We start from the raw sequence: 17,930 nt of genomic DNA, 5'->3' as shown, positions 1-17,930 counted from the left end.
TTTGTTCTTTGGTTGTGCCTTCTACAGAATCTTCTAAGGAAATGCACAATACAGCCAATGGATTATTTAAAAATAGTGGTGTTTTTTTTTTTTTTGACATGAACTAAGATAATTTTTCCAACTGATCTGTACCTACCATGTGATGAAACATGATGCACTTAAAATTTTCCATGCACTTTTACAAAGGAAATCTGAAATTATGCAAAATGGAAAATTACTTATTTGCCCTTATTATCACTTTATGATCACTTCCTAACATTATTTTATTGTAATACTGAGCTAATATCATTTACTTCACCATATAAAGTATTTGGGAAGGGCCAGCACTGTGGCACACTGGGCTAAGCCTCTTCCTATGGCACTGACAGCCCACGTGGCCTCCAGTTGGTGTCCTGGCTGCTCCTTTTCCAATCAAGCTTTCTACTATGACCTGAGAAAGCAGTAGAAGATGGTCTAAGTGCTTGGGCCCTTGCACCCACGTGAGAGATTGGGAAGAAGCCCGGTAGCTGCCTTGAAATCTGGTATTGTGATGCCTCTGGCTTTGTTTATGTTGTACAAGATAGCTTTAGCTATTCAAGTTCTCCTGTGCCTCCATATGAATTTCAGCATCATTTTTTATCTGAGAGGAATGTCTTTGGTATTTTGATTGGTATCATATTGAATCTGTAAATTCCTTTTGGAAGAATAGACATTTTGATGATATTGATTTTTCCAATCCATGAACATGGAAGATTTTTCCATTTTTTTGGTATCGTCTTCTATTTCTTTCTTTAAGGTTTTGTAATTTTCATCGTAGAGATCTTTAACGTCCTTGGTTAAGGTTATTCCAAGATATTTGATTTTTTGTAGCTATTGTGAATAGGATTAATCTTAGAAGTTCTTTCTCAGACATGGCATTGTCTGTGTATACAAAGGCTGTGGATTTTTGTGCATTGATTTTTATATCCTGCTACTTTGCCAAACTCTTCTATGAGTTCCAATAGTCTCTTAGTAGAGTTCTTTGGATCCCCTAAATAAAGAATCATATCATCTGTAAAGAGGGATAGTTTGCCTACTTCCTTCCCAATTTGTATCCCTTTAATTTCTTTTTCTTGACTAATGGCTCTGGCTAAAACTTCCAGAACTATATTGAATAGCAGTGGTGAGAGTGGGCATCCCTGTCTGGTACTGGATTTAGTGGAAATGCTTCCAGCTTTTCCCTATTCAATAGGATGCTGGCCATGGGTTTGTCATAAATTGTCTTGAGGAATGTTTTTTCTATACCCAGTTTGCTTAGGGTTTTCATCATGAAAGGGTGTTGTATTTTATCAAATGCTTTCTCTGCCTCTATTGAGATAATCATATGGTTTTTCTTCTGCAGTTTGTTAATGTGGTGTATCACATTGATTGATTTGCAAATGTTGAACCATCCCTGCATACCAGGGATAAATCCCACTTGGTCTGGGTGGAAGATCTTTCTGATGTATGTTGGATTCTATTGGCTAGAATTTTATTTAGGATTTTTGCATCTGTGTTCACCAGGGAAATTGGTCTGTAATTCTTTTTCTCTGTTGCATCTTTTTCATTCATTCAACAAATATTTATTGAGCATTTGCTATGTGTCAACACTGTTTCTGGTGATTGAGATACAGTAGAAAGAAGATCGGTACCTGCTCTCATGGAGTTTACATTCTAGTAAATGGAGATAAACAAGGATAAAACTAAACACCTTACATTATTAGAATATCTAATATGTTAGAAGATGATAAGTGTTAAAGAAGAAAATAAACATTAAACTAAGATAAGCAGGCTTGTTATGCAGGGTTGTAATTACAAAGAGGTGGTCCAGGTAAATCTCATTCAAGATAGTGACACATAAGCAAACTGGCCAATTGGAAACAGTGAAGAGCATTCTATGCAAAGGAGATAGCCAAAAGCCCAATGTAGGAGCATGCTCTACACATTCAAGGGGCAATAAGGAGGCAAGTGTGAGGAAGTAGAATGGAAGAGGAGACAATAGGAGGAAGGGAGTTTAGTGAAATAACAGTGGATAAAATTGTGAAGGATTACGTGAAGCACACAGGGCACTGAATGGGACAGGAAACCATTGGATGCTGTTTAACAGAGCAGTGATATAACATGTCATAGGTTAAAGTCTCATTCTGGCTGCTCCGTTGGGAACCAACTGTTGAAGAAGAAGGGCAAGGATAACAGCAGAAGCAGGCTGATATGTTAAAAGGCTATTGTAGAAATACAGCCAAGAGATAATGGCCATCAGCTGGGATGGTGAGAAGTGGTCAAATTCTAAGCACATTTTGAATGTGACCAGCAAAATCTGCAGGTAGTTTGAATGTAACATGGAAGAAAAAGAGTGAAGAGTGAAGACTGACTCCATGGTTTATACCTGAACAACTGGAAATATAGTCTCCATCGCCAAGATGGTATGCCAGTTTTCTATTGCTGCGTTGAGTAACTACTTCCAAAGAAGTATGGTAGACATAAACTGTTTCCTTATGATCTAGGATTCCACAGGGCAGTGTGGGGAGACTTTGTCTCTTCTCCATGGTGTTTGGGGCCATGGCTGAAGGTGGCTTGAGTGTCTTCAGCCAGGAATAATTTAGAGATTTCTTCCCTCTTCTGTCTGGCACATGGGCCAGGCTGCCTGAAGGCTGGATCAACCAAAGTGCTCACAACTGGTTTCACTTTCCTCCCCCTCCTTTTGTTTCTGGGCCTTTCACAGCATGTGGACTAGATTTTTAAGGAGAGTGTCTATGAAGAGGATCCCAAGGAGGAGCTCTGGAGTATTTCAATAAAACTAGGCAGAAAATATATAGTGTTACATGCTTTTACTTTTGAAGTCATTGTGTTCTACTATATGTACTCTATTGGTCAAAACAACCACGGGCCAGTCAGATTAAATACAAGGGAACCTAGAAAAGGGCTCTTAATTAGAGTAGAATCAAAGGATTTGTATTCTGTTTTTAAACTACCACAGAATGGAAAGCTGTGGATGAGGAGGGAAAGTAGTAGAGGATGAATAGCTCAGCACTGATCATGTTGACTTTAGGTGCTGATTGAAACACCAGGTGAAAATGTCAAGAAGACATTTGTGTGTATGAGATTGGAGTTCTGAAGTAAAGATATAAATGTAAAATTTGTAGCACAGGCATGGGATTTAGAGCTTATGATACAGGATAAAACCATCAAGGGACAGAAAATAGAGAAAAAACAAAGATACCAGCAAAGGACACTGACAAGAGCAACCAGTAAACTTGCTCTGTTTTAAGCAATGGGAAGACACCATATCAGATAAGAGAGTGAAGGACTGAGTCAGTTGCTGCAGAGGTCCAATCTGAGGAAGGCTTGGAATTGGCTTAGGCTGTAGCGTCATTGCATTTGTGCTATGTGTAAGAGACATTAACATTGGTCTCCCAGGAATACCACATGTTTAGGACATGATTGGATTCCTCAGTGAAATGAGAAGAGTTTAACAAATTCCTCAGATGTATACAGTAAATCTGTAGTGTTTGTATGGATAATTATGGCAATATTTCATAATATATAACTTTATGAATGAAGCTGAAAAATTGACACAAGAATAGGGATACTGAGGTATGTTGAATGTTAATTTCAGTTAATTGTCTCAATGCACTCCTATCTTCTTGCCTCTGAAATAAGACTTTTAAATATTTTGTAACAACTGCTTTTTTTGCCAAGTCTTTTGAAATATTTTTGGTGAAATTTATTTCTAGAAATCTACTTCTAAATTTATTATAGTTTACTGATTTGAAAATTTCCTAAACAAAAGCTTTCACTTTCATTTTGAATTACTCTTAAAGATTAATGTGACTGTACTCAAAGGAAAAATATCAATACCAATACCTAGTATTAAATTGGAAAATGTGAATTAGAACATTTTTCAAAATAAATCATATCCCCCAGTATAATAATGTAAAATAAAAGCTACTGTATCATTGAAGGAGCACACAATTTACTAAAATGTAAAAACCATCACTTTTGGGATCTTCATAGAACTAGAAAATATACTTAAAGACAATCTTGTGCAGTGTGAAATTTACATTACTATTGCTTTAGTTTTGCAATTTGTCATTATCATATGAAAGCAAAAATAAAGCTAATCCATGTGTGGTCTGTTATATATCAGCTAAGAGTTGTAGAAGGCCCTTCCCGGCCGGCGCCACGGCTCAATAGGCTAATTCTCTGCCTTGCGGCACTGGCACAACGGGTTCTAGTCCTGGTCAGGGCACCAGATTCTGTCCTGGTTGCCCCTCTTCCAGTCCAGCTCTCCACTGTGGCCCAGGAGGGCAGTGGAGGATGGCCCAAGTTCTTGGCCCTTGCACCCGCATGGGAGACCAGGAGGAGCACCTGGCTCCTGGCTTTGGATCGGCGTGGGGCGTCGGCCACAGCACGCTGTCTGCGGCAGCCATTGGAGGGTGAACCAACGGTAAAAGGAAGACCTTTCTCTCTATCTCTCTCTCTCTCACTGTCTACTCTGCCTGTAAAAAAAAAAAAAAGAAGGCTCTTCCCACTTCTTCCCTGTGACAGTCCGCAGCCTCGCACTCCCAGGTGACTTTACTTGCCCAAGTGGACATTTGCTCAAATTAGCAATTCCTCCCACGTAATTGCTTGCTCACTTTCTTGCTAACTGAGAGCATTTAAAGCAGGAGGGGGTGGTTCAGGACCACGGAGAGCATGAGGAAGGGACACTACTAAAATATTTTATTCATGTAAATGGGAGAAGACCTGATCCTGCAATTGCTTCTGGATGCCTTTTGTTTAAAGAACAATGAAATTCTGACTCCTTGAAATTTGGGGGAATCATCTACCTAGACATTCTGCCAGTACCTTCTAATCTTCTCCATTGAATTCTACCTAATGACAGATGAGGGGATAAGGAAAGTAGGAGTAACCACCACTTTCCAGTGCAAAATGTCTTTTCAATGTTCCTGTTTTTAATTAGCAACCTTTTTAAAAATTTCATATTTTCTGACAATGAGATATACCAGTCCATCATAGAAAAGAATTAATTAATTCAAAGACAGCAGAATTTGGGATAGACGAGAGAGGGAGTATGAACAGGCTCCTATCTGCAAGATAACTAGAACCTTCTTGGGACCTGCAGCTCATCTTTCAGTTCTGTGAACTACCCAGAAGCCCTTCTATAATGATCTCCCACTACTGCCACCACATTTTAATTTTCCTTATACTAGTTTCATCTGACTTTTGTTGCTTGCAATTAATATGTCCTACTAATGCTGATAGGGAGATGTTAACAAAGGAGGAAGAGAATTCTGGGCCAGGGGTACAACAAGATTCTGGGTGAAGAAACAGTTACATGGCATGGGGTTTTCTGGGACAGTGAGGAAACTGGCTTAGAAAACTTAGAAGTTTGTAAGGAATGTATTTAAATAAATTCTCTTTATTACCACAGAGTAAGAGTACCAATTCTCTCAGCCTCTTCAGAGGTAGTTGAAGCAGAGCTAAGAACTTTCAAATGCATGTGCCACCTGACCCAGAAATTCCATTTCTAGAAATGAATTCTGCAGTAATCCTTATACAAAAATATTCATTGATATGTCATTTTGTCATAGAAAATGAATTCAGACATACATTTCCATCAGAAGAGAATTTAGTAGAAGCCAGCATTGAGGCGTAGCAGGTAAAGCTGCTGCCTGCAATGCTGGCATCCCATACGGGTGCTGGTTCAAGTTCCAGCTGCTCTACTTTCAAACCAGCTCCCTGCTAATGGCCTGGGAACAGCTCATGGGAGACCCTGAAGGAGCTCCTAGCTCCTGGCTTCAGCCTGGCACTACCCCAGCAGTTGCACAGTTGCAGCCATCTGGCGAGTGAACCAGAAGATAGAATATTCTCTCTCTCTCTCTGTCTCTCCTCCCTTTCTCTGTATAACTCTTTCAAATAAATATTTTTTTAAAAAAACTTAGTAAATAATTTGTGCTTCATGTACATACTGAAGTATTGCATAGACATTAGAGATGACTCAGCAGATCACAATGTGCTGTTACAAAACAATCCCCACATAAAAAAGTGAAAAGTGGGGTGAGAACTCTATAAAAATACTCTTATATTTTTCAAAATCATACATATTCTCTGAGAGGGGAGGACTTATCCACCCCTCCCCCATATTCTCTTACATTGCTTTTTTTTTTTGAACCACATTCATGCCTTATTACTTGACTTAAACACTGTAACTAAATATGATTACAGTGTAGAACAATTAAAACTTTAATTTTAATTTAATTTTATTTTTTTTTAATTTAATTTTTTTTTTATTTTTATTTTTGACAGGCAGAGTGGACAGTGAGAGAGAGAGACAGAGAGAGAAAGGTCTTCCTTTGCCGTTGGTTCACCCTCCAATGGCCGCCGCTGCAGCCGGCGCACCGCGCTGATCCGATGGCAGGAGCCAGGATCCAGGTGCTTTTCCTGGTCTCCCATGGGGTGCAGGGCCCAAGCACCTGGGCCATCCTCCACTGCACTCCCTGGCCATAGCAGAGAGCTGGCCTGGAAGAGGGGCAACCGGGACAGAATCCGGCGCCCCAACCGGGACTAGAACCCGGTGTGCCGGCACCGCAAGGTGGAGGATTAGCCTATTGAGCCACGGCGCCGGCCTCAATTAAAACTTTAAAGATGCATACATAATTATCACCACTTGAAAACTGCTATATAGGTTTTTCTCAGATGGAACACCAAATGTCAGTTGAATGAACCCAGAATCAGGGTTCCGGGTCCCTCAGAACTGGAGGCTGCAGTGGCTTATGTGGAGGATTGGGGAATTCATCAGAGTGTTGCGTCTCTCTTGGAGGCTCAGGTTGGGGGACAGAAGGCCAGGCCACAGAGCACATGGAGACAAGGCCAAGGGCAAGGAATGGCTCCCTGTCATCAAGTTGGGCTGCCTGGTCAGACATGGAGATCAGGTCCCTGGAAATGTGTCTCTTCTCCCTGCTGATCAAGGACTCAATGAGTTCATTGTCTTTTTACTGGGGACATCACTCAAGCATGAGATCCTGAAGATTAGGCGAGTGCAAAGGTAGACATATGCTGGCTGGCTGACCAGATTCAAGGCATTTGTTGCCATGGAGGACTACAATGGCAATGTCAGCCTGGGTGTGAAGTGCTCTTAAGAAGTAGCCACATGTGACGGCGCTCGGTAGACGGCGGATGGCGAGGACATGGCGGCTGTGCTGTTCGCGCTGCTGGCGCTCGCGCTGCTGCGCGCCGGGGGCGCCTCTGCGGCAGCGGGCACCGTGACGACTTCTGTGCAGAGCGGGGATTCCTGGGTGCAGCTCACCTGTACCTTGAACACCAGCGCCGCGGGCGTCACTGGGCACCGCTGGCTGAAAGGGGACGAAGTGGTGAAGGAGGACCAGCTGCAGGGCCTGCACACCGAGCACAACGTGACCGGGGACGACAGGTTTGGCGAGTACTCCTGCCTCTTCCTCCCTGAGGACACGGGCAAGGCCACGCTGACCGTGGACGGGCCCCCCAGAATTAAGGCTGCGAAGAAGTCGGAGCACGCCAACGAGGGCGACTCGGTCACCCTGCTGTGCAAGTCGGAGTCCTTCCCCTCCGTGACCGCCTGGGTCTGGTACAAGGTGGCCGACTCCGGGGACCAGGTCATCCAGAACTGCTCCCAGAGCAGGTTCTTCATCAGCCACTCGGAGGCCCGGTCGGAGCTGCACATCACGGACCTGGACCTGGCCTCCGACCCCGGCGAGTACGCCTGCAACGGCACCAGCCTGCAGGGCACGGACGCGGTGGTGGTCACCCTGCGCTTGCGCAGCCGCCTGGCCGCCCTCTGGCCCTTCCTGGGCATCGTGGCCGAGGTGCTGGTGCTGGTCACCGTCATCTTCATCTACGAGAAGCGGCGGAAGCCGGATGAGGTGCTGGACGACTAGGACGCCGGTGCCGCGCCACTGAAAAGCAGCGGGCACCACGTGAATGACGACAAGGGCAAGAATGTCTGGCAGAGGAACGCCAGCTGAGCCGGCCGCTCCGGGTTGGGGTGCAGCTGCGAGGAGCTGAGCCCTGCCCACCAAGGCTCCGCCCAGGGCTGGAGGCCACACCCCTACACCTGCCTGCTCCAAGGCTCCGCCCAGGGCTGAAGGCCACACCCTTACACCTGCCCTCCAAGGCCCCTTGTCGCCCTGGGTCCCCCCCCCCCGGGGGGGGGCCCTGCCCTTTGAGGAAGGTCACAGGAGGCCCGGCCTCCAGCCTGTCTGGCCACGCCCTGTGCTTCCATTTTTATTCCTGGCTTCTGAGGGCACAGGACAGCTGTGGGGCCTCAGCTGCCTGCAGGGTGACAGCCTCGTCCCCCAATAAAGACTGACCCCACCCGTAAAAAAAAAAAAAAAAAAAAAAAAAGAAGTAGCCACATGTACCAATGCCATCTCACTAGTTAAAGTGATCAGTTTCAGTTCACAACTGAATGATAGGATTAATAGTCAAAGGGATCACATAAACAAGACTAGTGTCTGCTAATACTAACTGATAGAATTAAAAAGGAGAGAAAGATCCAACATGGGAAGCGGGATACACAGCAGACTCATAGAATGGCAGATGTCCTAAACAGCACTCTGGCCTCAGAATCAGCCCTTAAGGCATGCAGATCTGGCTGACTGAAGAGCCCATGAGAGTATTTTAGGCATGGAAAGCCAAGACACTCTGGGAAAAAAATGACCTAAATGAAAGATCTCTGTGAGTGAGATCCCAGTGGAAAGAATGGACCATCAAAGAAGGAGGTACCTTTCTTTGAAGGGAGGAGAGGACTTCCACTTTGACTATGACCTTGTCTAAATATGATCAGAGGTGGCGAACTCAAAAGGCTTCCATAGCCTTGGAAACTCATGACAAGAGCCTAGGGTGATTACTGACACCATAAACAAGAGTGTCAATTGTTAAGTCAACAACAGGGTCACTGTGCACTTACTCCTCATGTAGGATCTCTGTCCTTAATGTGTTGCTCAATGTGAATTAATGCTATAACTAGTACTCAAACAGTACTTTACACTTGTGTTTCTGTGTGGGTGCAAACTGTTGAAATCTTTACTTAATATATGCTAAACTGATCTGTATATAAAGAGAATTGAAAATGAATCTTGATGTGAATGGAATGGGAGAGGGAGCGGGAGTTGGGAGGGTTGAGGGTGGGAGGGAAGTTATGGGGGGGAAAAGGCACTGTTATTCAAAAGCTGTACTTTGGAAATTTATATTTATTAAATAAAAGTTAAAAAAAAAGAGAAGTAGCCACCACTGACCAAGGGGACATCACCTGCCAAGCTCCCCATTGTGCCTGTGCAGAGAGGCTACTGGAGAAACAGTATCAGGAAACCCCACGCCGAGTCTTGCCAGGTGACAGGAATATGGCTCTGCAAAGCTGTTCCTCATCTCCACCCCTAGATGTACCAACAACCTCTCAACCTCTGCACCCAAGAAACTGCCACTAATGGCTGGTACTGATGACAGCTACACCTCAGCCAGGGGCTGTGCTGCCACTCTGGGCAACTTTTTCAAGGTCACATTTGATACCATCTCCAAGACCTGATCCTTGAGCACTGACCCCTGACCTCTGTAAAGAGTGTGTGTTCACCAAGTCTCGCTATCGGGAATTCATTGACTATCTTATAAAGTCCCATCCCAGAGCCTCTGTACAAAGGGCCCTGGCTAGAGTTGTAGATACAACATAAGGTTTTTACATAAGAAAAATAAAGTGAATTAAGCCTGTTTTCTTAAAGAAAAGAAATTGCTGCATAAATATTGCTTTAGGTCCTCTCCGTATATCATCTCATTAACTTCTCACAGGAACTTTAAAAGGAGATGTTATCCTCCAATTGCAAACTAGGCTGCAGCAGATGAGACTGCTGAATCTCGAAGAGCAAGGATGCTCTAATTCCAAAATCTGGCTCAAAGCCTTAGTGTTTAACCATTCTTGCTTTTGCATCCCTGAGCAGAACTGACTTTGCTGTAATGCTCCTCAGGAGGATTTCTGTGGATAAAAACTAAATTTCCTTGCAGTCAGTCTATCAGTGATTCCAACGAAGGATACTTCGTATACTGTCTAGTAAAGCAAATCACTAAATAAACTCTTCCTTTTGTACCAGGTACTTAGATTTGGCGTAGCAGTTTCTTTAAACTGAATGTTAGAGCAACCACCACCCCATAAATTTCATTAGAGCATAGTATATAACAGTAGGTTCCCTCTCCAGTAGTGGGAGCCACTGAATCATGACAGTAACACTCTTGGATATTCTTACTATATAGATCATCCTTGTTGATCTGGAGGCTGGATTTTGAAGAGAGGAGGTTGGAGTCTATGAAGTTATTGGCATGCAATTTGTTGGATGTCTACCCAGCATTTGTTTTTTTCCCTACCTTTTTCTGTGAGTAACCTGATATCCTGTAAATCAACTCTAGGATGGCAATTAGTTTAGGCCTTAGATCTGGACAGCCTTAGATCTGGACGGCCTTGGTTTGGTTTGCCCTAACACTTACATAATTATAAATGTAGATGACTTATTTAACCTCTTTCATGTCTCCAACACCAATTTCATGGGCATAATAAACTATTATTATATAAATTTAATAGATCATTGTGGGATTATATTAATGGGGGAATGATGAGAGTACCTTGCTGAACTGCTATGAGATTTTAAGCAGATAATATTTATATTAGCAGTGCTAAATAAAAATTAGCCATCAGCATCATTATTGTTGTCCTCGACCATGTGTTTTAGAATAAGATTAGTCCCATCATTCCTCATTTTTCCAAGTCCTCATTCCGTTATTTTACTGCAGGATAGGACCTGGCATATACAGGTAAAGATCATGAACAATTTCACAGAAACTGCATTTTTAAGGAAGGGGCAAAGTTTTCCAATTTGTCTCACCCATTGACCTACTTTGGGTTTTTGTATGTGTGTGTCAGCATATAATCAGATATGTTTTATACTTATTTGTTCTTTGAGAGTACAGAATTTGTCTGATACTTCTTTGCTGTCTTTTGGTGAACATTGAATATATATTAAAGGGGGGCTCAATAAAGCATTTGGGGCATTAACAAAGCTATGAAAGTCAAGAAAAGAAAGAGAAAACAGGTATCCCATGTAGGCTGGTATAATGGGAACATGAGGTTGTATCTATAAATAGGATCAGATCTTTAAAACCTTCAGTGCTTAGTAACCATCATGGTAGACATTGCAAGTAGTGGAAACCATAGGGTCTTAGAGGAGAAGCTGGGAATTCCCTACAGATGTGTTCAGAGAATATAGTACCATATTTAGTATTTCCAGGCACACAGGATGGTACTATAGAATTGAACATTATTAAATAACCATGAGGGCCTACATAGATGACTTTGAATACAGATAAAAATTCTGGACTTAACTTTATCAATAAAGAGAAGCCTTTGGAATGATCAACAGGGGAGGTAACATAAACTAGTGTGGGAAATGGAATAAAACAGAAGCATTGGCAGGGTGAAGTTTGTTAGGATTGTGCTTCAATAGACCAAATGAGATCATGAGTGTATCCCTCAGGCTTAAGGTGGTGGAAATAAAAGGAAAGAAACATGCAGAGGGGAAAAGGTGAAAAGAAGAGACACTAAGCTTGAAACCAGATATGATGCTTGGGACAATCATAAGAGAAAAATCAGGCCGGCACCACGGCTCAATAGGCTAATCCTCCACCTGTGGTGCCAGCACACCGGGTTCTAGTCCCGGTTAGGGTGCCGGATTCTGTCCCGGTCGCTCCTCTTCCAGTCCAGCTCTCTGCTGTGGCCCACAGTGCAGTGGACGATGGCCCAAGTGGTTGGGCCCTGCACCCGCATGGGAGACCAGGGGAAGTACCTGGCTCCTGGCTTCAGATCAGTGTGGTGGCGCTGCCAGCCATTGGGGGGTGAACCAACGGAGAAGGAAGACCTTTCTCTCTCTCTCTCTCTCTCTCTCTCACTGTCTACTCTGGCTGTCAAAAAAAGAAAGAAAGAAAGGAAGGAAGGAAGGAAGGAAGGAAGGAAGGAAGGAAGGAAGGAAGAAAAGAAAATAAAAGAAAAGAAAAGAGAAAAGAAAAGAAAAGAAAGAAAAATCAGAGATGACTAGGATTTTAGTCTAGTTTAGTCTAGATTTCTGGGGTTTTAGATCATGTCCCTTTTTTACACAGCTAACGATAAAGATTTTATTTTGTACAGGGAACTCAGTGGCTGGAAATCAACATGGTCGGACCAATTCCATAACTGCTGAGATCCAAAACAGTGATGCAGGAGGCACAAATGGATACTACAGACATAGTGAACAGTAAGTAGTATAGGAAAGGACTTGGTACCTGAGGTCCAACAAATAGCAAACATTGCAGCAAGCAATGAACAAGCCACCCCCAACTCTGCTATTCCCTGAGGAGTAGGCAGTTCCCAAATATCATGCTGTCACACCATGGCCTCTTTAGGTGCTTCTTTAGTGACCAATACAGCAGCTACTCAGTACTGGGAGGTCGATCAGCCTATATTCTGGTTACCCAGCAATTATTTTCAGAGATTGACACTCCTGCCAACTCCATTATTATAAAGTTCATGCATCTGATCACTTTTCAGGTATAAATGGTTTGAATTTGCTTTCTTTACCCAGACCTAACCTAATGATTTTTTTCTTCTCATATTCCCTAGTTTTGAATTCTAGTCATTTGCAACTTTGAACATATTGATTGTCTTAATGTAATTTCCCCTCAGAAGTTACATGACAATTTAAGAAATGAGTATAGTTAACATTATTTTTCTAATATCTAAAATACATAGGCTCCAATGAATTAACAATGAGGATGTTAATACCTCACTTTCATTAATGGACAGGTCAACTAAACAAAAACTCAACAAAGAAATGGCAGAGCTAGTCTACACCATGGATCAAATGGGCTTAATTTATATCTACAAAACATTTCATCCCACAGCTGCTGAATACACATTTTTATATCAGGGCATGGAACCTTCTCTAGAATAGACCATATGCTAGGCTATAAAGTAAGTCTCAGAAAATTTTAAAAAGTGAAATCATATCTTATATCTTTTCTGACCACAATATAATGCAGCTGGAAATTAGCAACTTAAGAAACTACAGAAAATATACAAACAAATGCAGACTAAACAACATGTTCCTGAATGAACAATGGGTCACACAAGAAATCAGATATCAGATGGGAAGCAAAAAATCCCTAGAAACAAATGAATATGACAAAACAGCATATCAAAATTTACTGGATGTGGCTGGCACTGCGGCGCAGCAGGTTAACACCCTGGCCTGAAGTGCCGACATCCTATATGGGCGCTGGTTCAGGACCCAGCTGCTCCACTTTCGATCCAGCTCTCTGCTATGGCCTGGGAAAGCAGTAGAAGGTGGCCCAAGTACTTGGGCCCCCGCACCTGCGTGGGAGACCTGGAGGAATCTCCTGGCTCCTGGCTTCAGATCGGCGCAGCTCTGGCCATTGTGGCCAGTTGGGGAGTGAATCATCTGATGGAAGACTCTCTCTCTCTCTCTCTCTCTCTCTCTGCCTCTGCTCTCTCTGTGTAACTCTGACTTTCAAATAAATAAATCATTGAAAAAAAATCATTTGATACTGCATAAGCAATGTTAAAACGCTGTTTTTTAGCAATCAGTGCCTACATCAAGAAATATAAAAAGCATCAAATAAATGATCTAACAAGGCATATCAAGGACCTAGAAAAAGAACAAAATAAACCCCAAATTAGTAGAAGGAAAAGATAATTAAAATTAGAGAATAACTAAACAAAATTGAAATAGAAAATAGAAAAGATCAGTGAAATAAAGAGCTTTTAAAAAAAATAAAGAAAACTGGCACATCATTGGCCCAACTAACCCATTAAAGGGTGGTGGGGGTGGGGAGAGAAGACCCAAATTAATGAAATTAGAGATGAAAAACTGAGATGTTACAGTAGATATCACAGAAATAAAAGGAATCATCAGGAATTACTACAAACAGCTTTGTGCTAACAAACTGGAAATTCTAGAAGAAATGAAGATTTCTGGATACATGTAATCTACCAAAATTGAGTCATGAAGACATAGAAAAACTAAATAGACCAATAACTGAGATGGTTATACAATATAAATTAGTTATACATCAGTAATAAAGACCCTCCCGATAAGGAAAAGCCCTGGATAAGATGGCTTCACTGCTGAATTCTACCAAGCTTTTAAAGAAGAACTAATTCCAATTCTTCCTAAACTATTCAAAACAGATGAAAGGAAGGGAATCTTTCCCAATTACTTTTATGAGGCCAGCATCATCTATATTCCAAAATCAGAAAAAGATACAACAAAGAAATAGAACTGTAGGGCAACATTCGTGATAAACATTCACACAAAAATCCTTGGTAAAATACAAGCCAATCGAATCCAACAATACATAAGAAAGATTCACCCAAATCAAGTAAGACTTATCCCTGGTATGCAGGGATGGTTCAACATACACAAATCAATAAAAGTGATACATCACACTAACAAATTTAAGAATAAAAACCATATGATTATCTGAATAGAGGAAGAGAAAGCATTTGATTACATACAACATCACTTCACAATAAAAACATTAAGAAAATTAGATAAAGAAGTAACTTTCCTCAACATGATCAAGGCAATATGAGACAAACCCACAGCCAGCATCATGTTGAATAATAAAAAGTTGGCAGCATTTCCAATAAGATATGGAACCATTCAAGGATGTCACTCCCACCATTGCTATTCAATTTAGTCCTAGAAATTTTAGCCAGAGCCATTAGGCAAGAAAAAGAAATCAAAGGGATAAAAATTGGAAAAGAGAAAATCAAATTATCCCTATTTGCAGATGACATGGTCCTATACATAAGGGAACCAAAAGACTCCACTAAGAGAATATTGGATCTCAGAATAGAATTTGGCAAAGTTGCGAGATATAAAATCAACACACAAAAATCAGTAGTCTTTCTATACACAGACAATACTGTGGCTGAGATAGAACTTGTAAGATCAGCACCACTCACACTAGCTACAAAAAATCGAATACCTTGAAATAAATTTAACCAAAGAAGTGAAAGTTCTCTACAATGAAAATAACGAAACATTAAAGAAAGAAATAGAAGAAGACACACACAAGAAATGGAAAAATCTTCCATGTTTGTGGTTTGGAAGAATTAATATCATCAAAATGTCCATACTACCCAAAGCAATTTATAGATTCAATGTGACCCCAATTAAAAGACCAATGACAATCTTCTCAGATCAAGAAAAACAATGCTAAAATCATATATAAACACAAGAGACCCCAAAAAACTAAAGCAATCTTAAACAACAAAAACAAAACCAGAGGAATCACAATACCAGGGCAGTTATAATCAAAATAGCCTGGTACTATCACAAAAATAGACATGTAGACCAATGGAACAGAGTAGAAAACCCGGGAATTTTTTTTTATTAGGTATGTAATGCTTTGTTTTATTTTTTTCCCAAAGAAACCATTTATTTCATGAGTAAAAATTCCATAAGTACAACTTTAGGAATATAGTGATACTCCCCATCTACCTGCCATCCTACCCCACCTCCTCCTTCCCCTCCCATCCCCAGTCCCATTCTCCAATAAGAAAAGAGAAGAGAAGAGAAGAGAAGAGAAGAGAAGAGAAGAGAAGAGAAGAGAAGAGAAGAGAAGAGAAGAGAAGAGAGGAGAAGAGGACGAGACCTGTTCCTCAACAGTCAAGACAAGGGCTATTCAAGTCATTGCTTTTAAAAGTGTCAATTTCACTTCTACAGATTTCCTTTTAGGTGATCTATTAGTTCTCATAGATCAGGGAGAACATATGGTATTTGTCCCTTTGGGACTGGCTTATTTATCTAAGTATGATGTTTTCCAGATTCATCCATTTTGTTGCAAATGACTGGATTTCATTTTTTAACCTCTGTGTAGTATTCCATAGAGTACATGTCCCATAATTTCTTTATCCAGTCTTCAGTCAACAGGCATTTAGGTTGGTTCTGCATCTTAGCTATTGTAAATTGTGCTGCAATAAACATGTTTGTTTTGTTGTGGAATTTTTTGATCTCTTTATATGTTCTGGTTATTAATCCTTTATCAGTTGCATAGTTTGCAAATAATTTCTCCCATTCTATCAGTTGCCTCTTAACTTCCCTGAGTGTTACTTTTGTAGTACAGAAGCTTGATGTAATCCCATATGTTGATGTAATTCCATATGTTGATTTTGGCTTTGATTCTCTGTGGCTCTGGGGTCTTTTCCAAGAACTCTTTTCCTGTGCCAATGTCTTGCAGGGTTTCCCCAGTGCTCTCTAGTAATTTGATGGCATCATGTCATAGATTTAGGTCTTTAATCCATTTTGAATGGATTTTCATGTAAGGTGTAAGTTACAGGTCCTGCTTCTTACTCCTGCATGTGGAAATCCAGTTTTCCCAGCACCATTTGTTGAAGAGACTGTCTTTGCTCCAGGGACTGATTTTGGTTCTTTGTCAAATATAAGTTGGTTGTAGATACTTGGATTGATTTCTGGTGTTTCTATTCTGTTCCATTGGTCTATCCATCTGTTTTTGTACCAGTACCAGGCTGTTTTGATTATAACTGACTTGTAGTATGTCTTGAAATCTGGTATTGTGATGCTTCCAGCTTTGTTTTTGTTTTATAAGATTGCTTTAGCTATTCGATGTCTCCTGTGTTTTGATATGAACTTCAGCATCATTTTTTCTAGATCTGAGAAGAATGTATTTGGTATTTTGATTGGTATCGCACTGAATCTGTAGATGGCTTTTGGAAGAATGGACATTTTGATTATATTGATTCTTCCAATCCATGAACATGGAAGATTTTTCCATTTTTTGGTATCTTCTTCTTTTTCTTTCTTTAATGTTCTGTAATTCTCATCATAGAGATATTTGACATTCTTGGTCAAATTTATTCCAAGATATTTGATTTTTTTGGTAACTATTGTGAATGGGATCATTCTTAGAAGTTCTTTTTCAATGTTGGCATTGTCTGTGTATACAAAGGCTTTTGATTTTTGTGTATTGATTTTATTTCTTGCTACTTTACCAAATATGTCTATGAGTTCCATTAGTCTCTTGGTGGAGTCTTTTGGATCCTTTATATATAGAATTATGTCATCTGCAAATAGGGATAGTTTGACTTCCTCATTCCCAATTTTTATCCTTTTTCATTTCTTTTTCTTGTCTAATGGCTCTGGCTAAAATTTCCAGGACTATATTAAATAGCAATGAAGCCCTGGAAATTAAGCAATGCCAGTACAATCAACTGATCTATGAAAAAAGAGTTAAAATCAATCCCTGGAGAAAGTACATTCTCTTCAACAAATGGTGTTTGGAAAATTGTTATCTGTGCATGCAGAATTATGGAACAAGATGTCAACCTTATACCTTATACAAAAATAAACTCACAATGGATCAAGGATCTAAATCTATGACCAGTTATCATCAAATTATTAGAGAAGGGGCCCGTTCTGTGGCATAGCAGGTAAAGCTGCCACCTGCAGTGCCAGCATCCCATATGAGTCTCTGCAGCTCCACTTCCGATCCAGCTCTCTGCTATGGCCTGGGAAAACAGAGGAGGATGGCCCAAGTCCTTGGGCCCCTGCATCAACGTGGGAGACACGGAGGAAGCTCCTGGCTTCAGATTGGTGCAGCACTGGCCATTGTGGTCAATTGGGGAGTGAATCATTTGAGAGAGGTCTTCGCCTCTCTTCTCTCTGTGTAACTCTTTCAAAAAATAAATAAATAAATCTTTAAAAAAATAATTACTATTAAAAAACATCAGAGAAACTCTGTAAGACATTAGCATAGGTAAAGACTTACTGGAAAAGACCCCAGAAGCACAGGCATTAAAAGCAAAAATAGATAAATGGGATCACCATAAGCTGAGAAGC

General features: G+C 41.0%; 1 protein-coding gene across 1 annotated transcript; it reads left to right on the top strand.

The window, feature by feature from the left end:
- The first annotated feature begins 7,144 nt into the window (after nt 1–7,144).
- Nucleotides 7,145–8,385, top strand: LOC138849150 (basigin-like). Its single transcript, XM_070071500.1, has one exon. The coding sequence runs from the start codon at nt 7,188–7,190 to the stop codon at nt 7,911–7,913; it is 726 nt and encodes a 241-aa protein (XP_069927601.1). The 5' UTR covers nt 7,145–7,187; the 3' UTR covers nt 7,914–8,385.
- The last annotated feature ends 9,545 nt before the right edge of the window (nt 8,386–17,930 follow it).

Source organism: Oryctolagus cuniculus, chromosome 3 (genome assembly GCF_964237555.1).
Source record: "Oryctolagus cuniculus chromosome 3, mOryCun1.1, whole genome shotgun sequence".
Lineage (NCBI taxonomy): Eukaryota > Metazoa > Chordata > Mammalia > Lagomorpha > Leporidae > Oryctolagus > Oryctolagus cuniculus.
Note: the sequence above shows the minus strand (reverse complement) of the source record. Positions and strands in the feature narration are given on the sequence as shown.

Bases quoted from the DNA above. Each gene is read 5' to 3' on its own strand.
- LOC138849150 (XM_070071500.1), top strand. From the start codon at position 7,188: ATGGCGGCTGTGCTGTTCGCGCTGCTGGCGCTCGCGCTGCTGCGCGCC.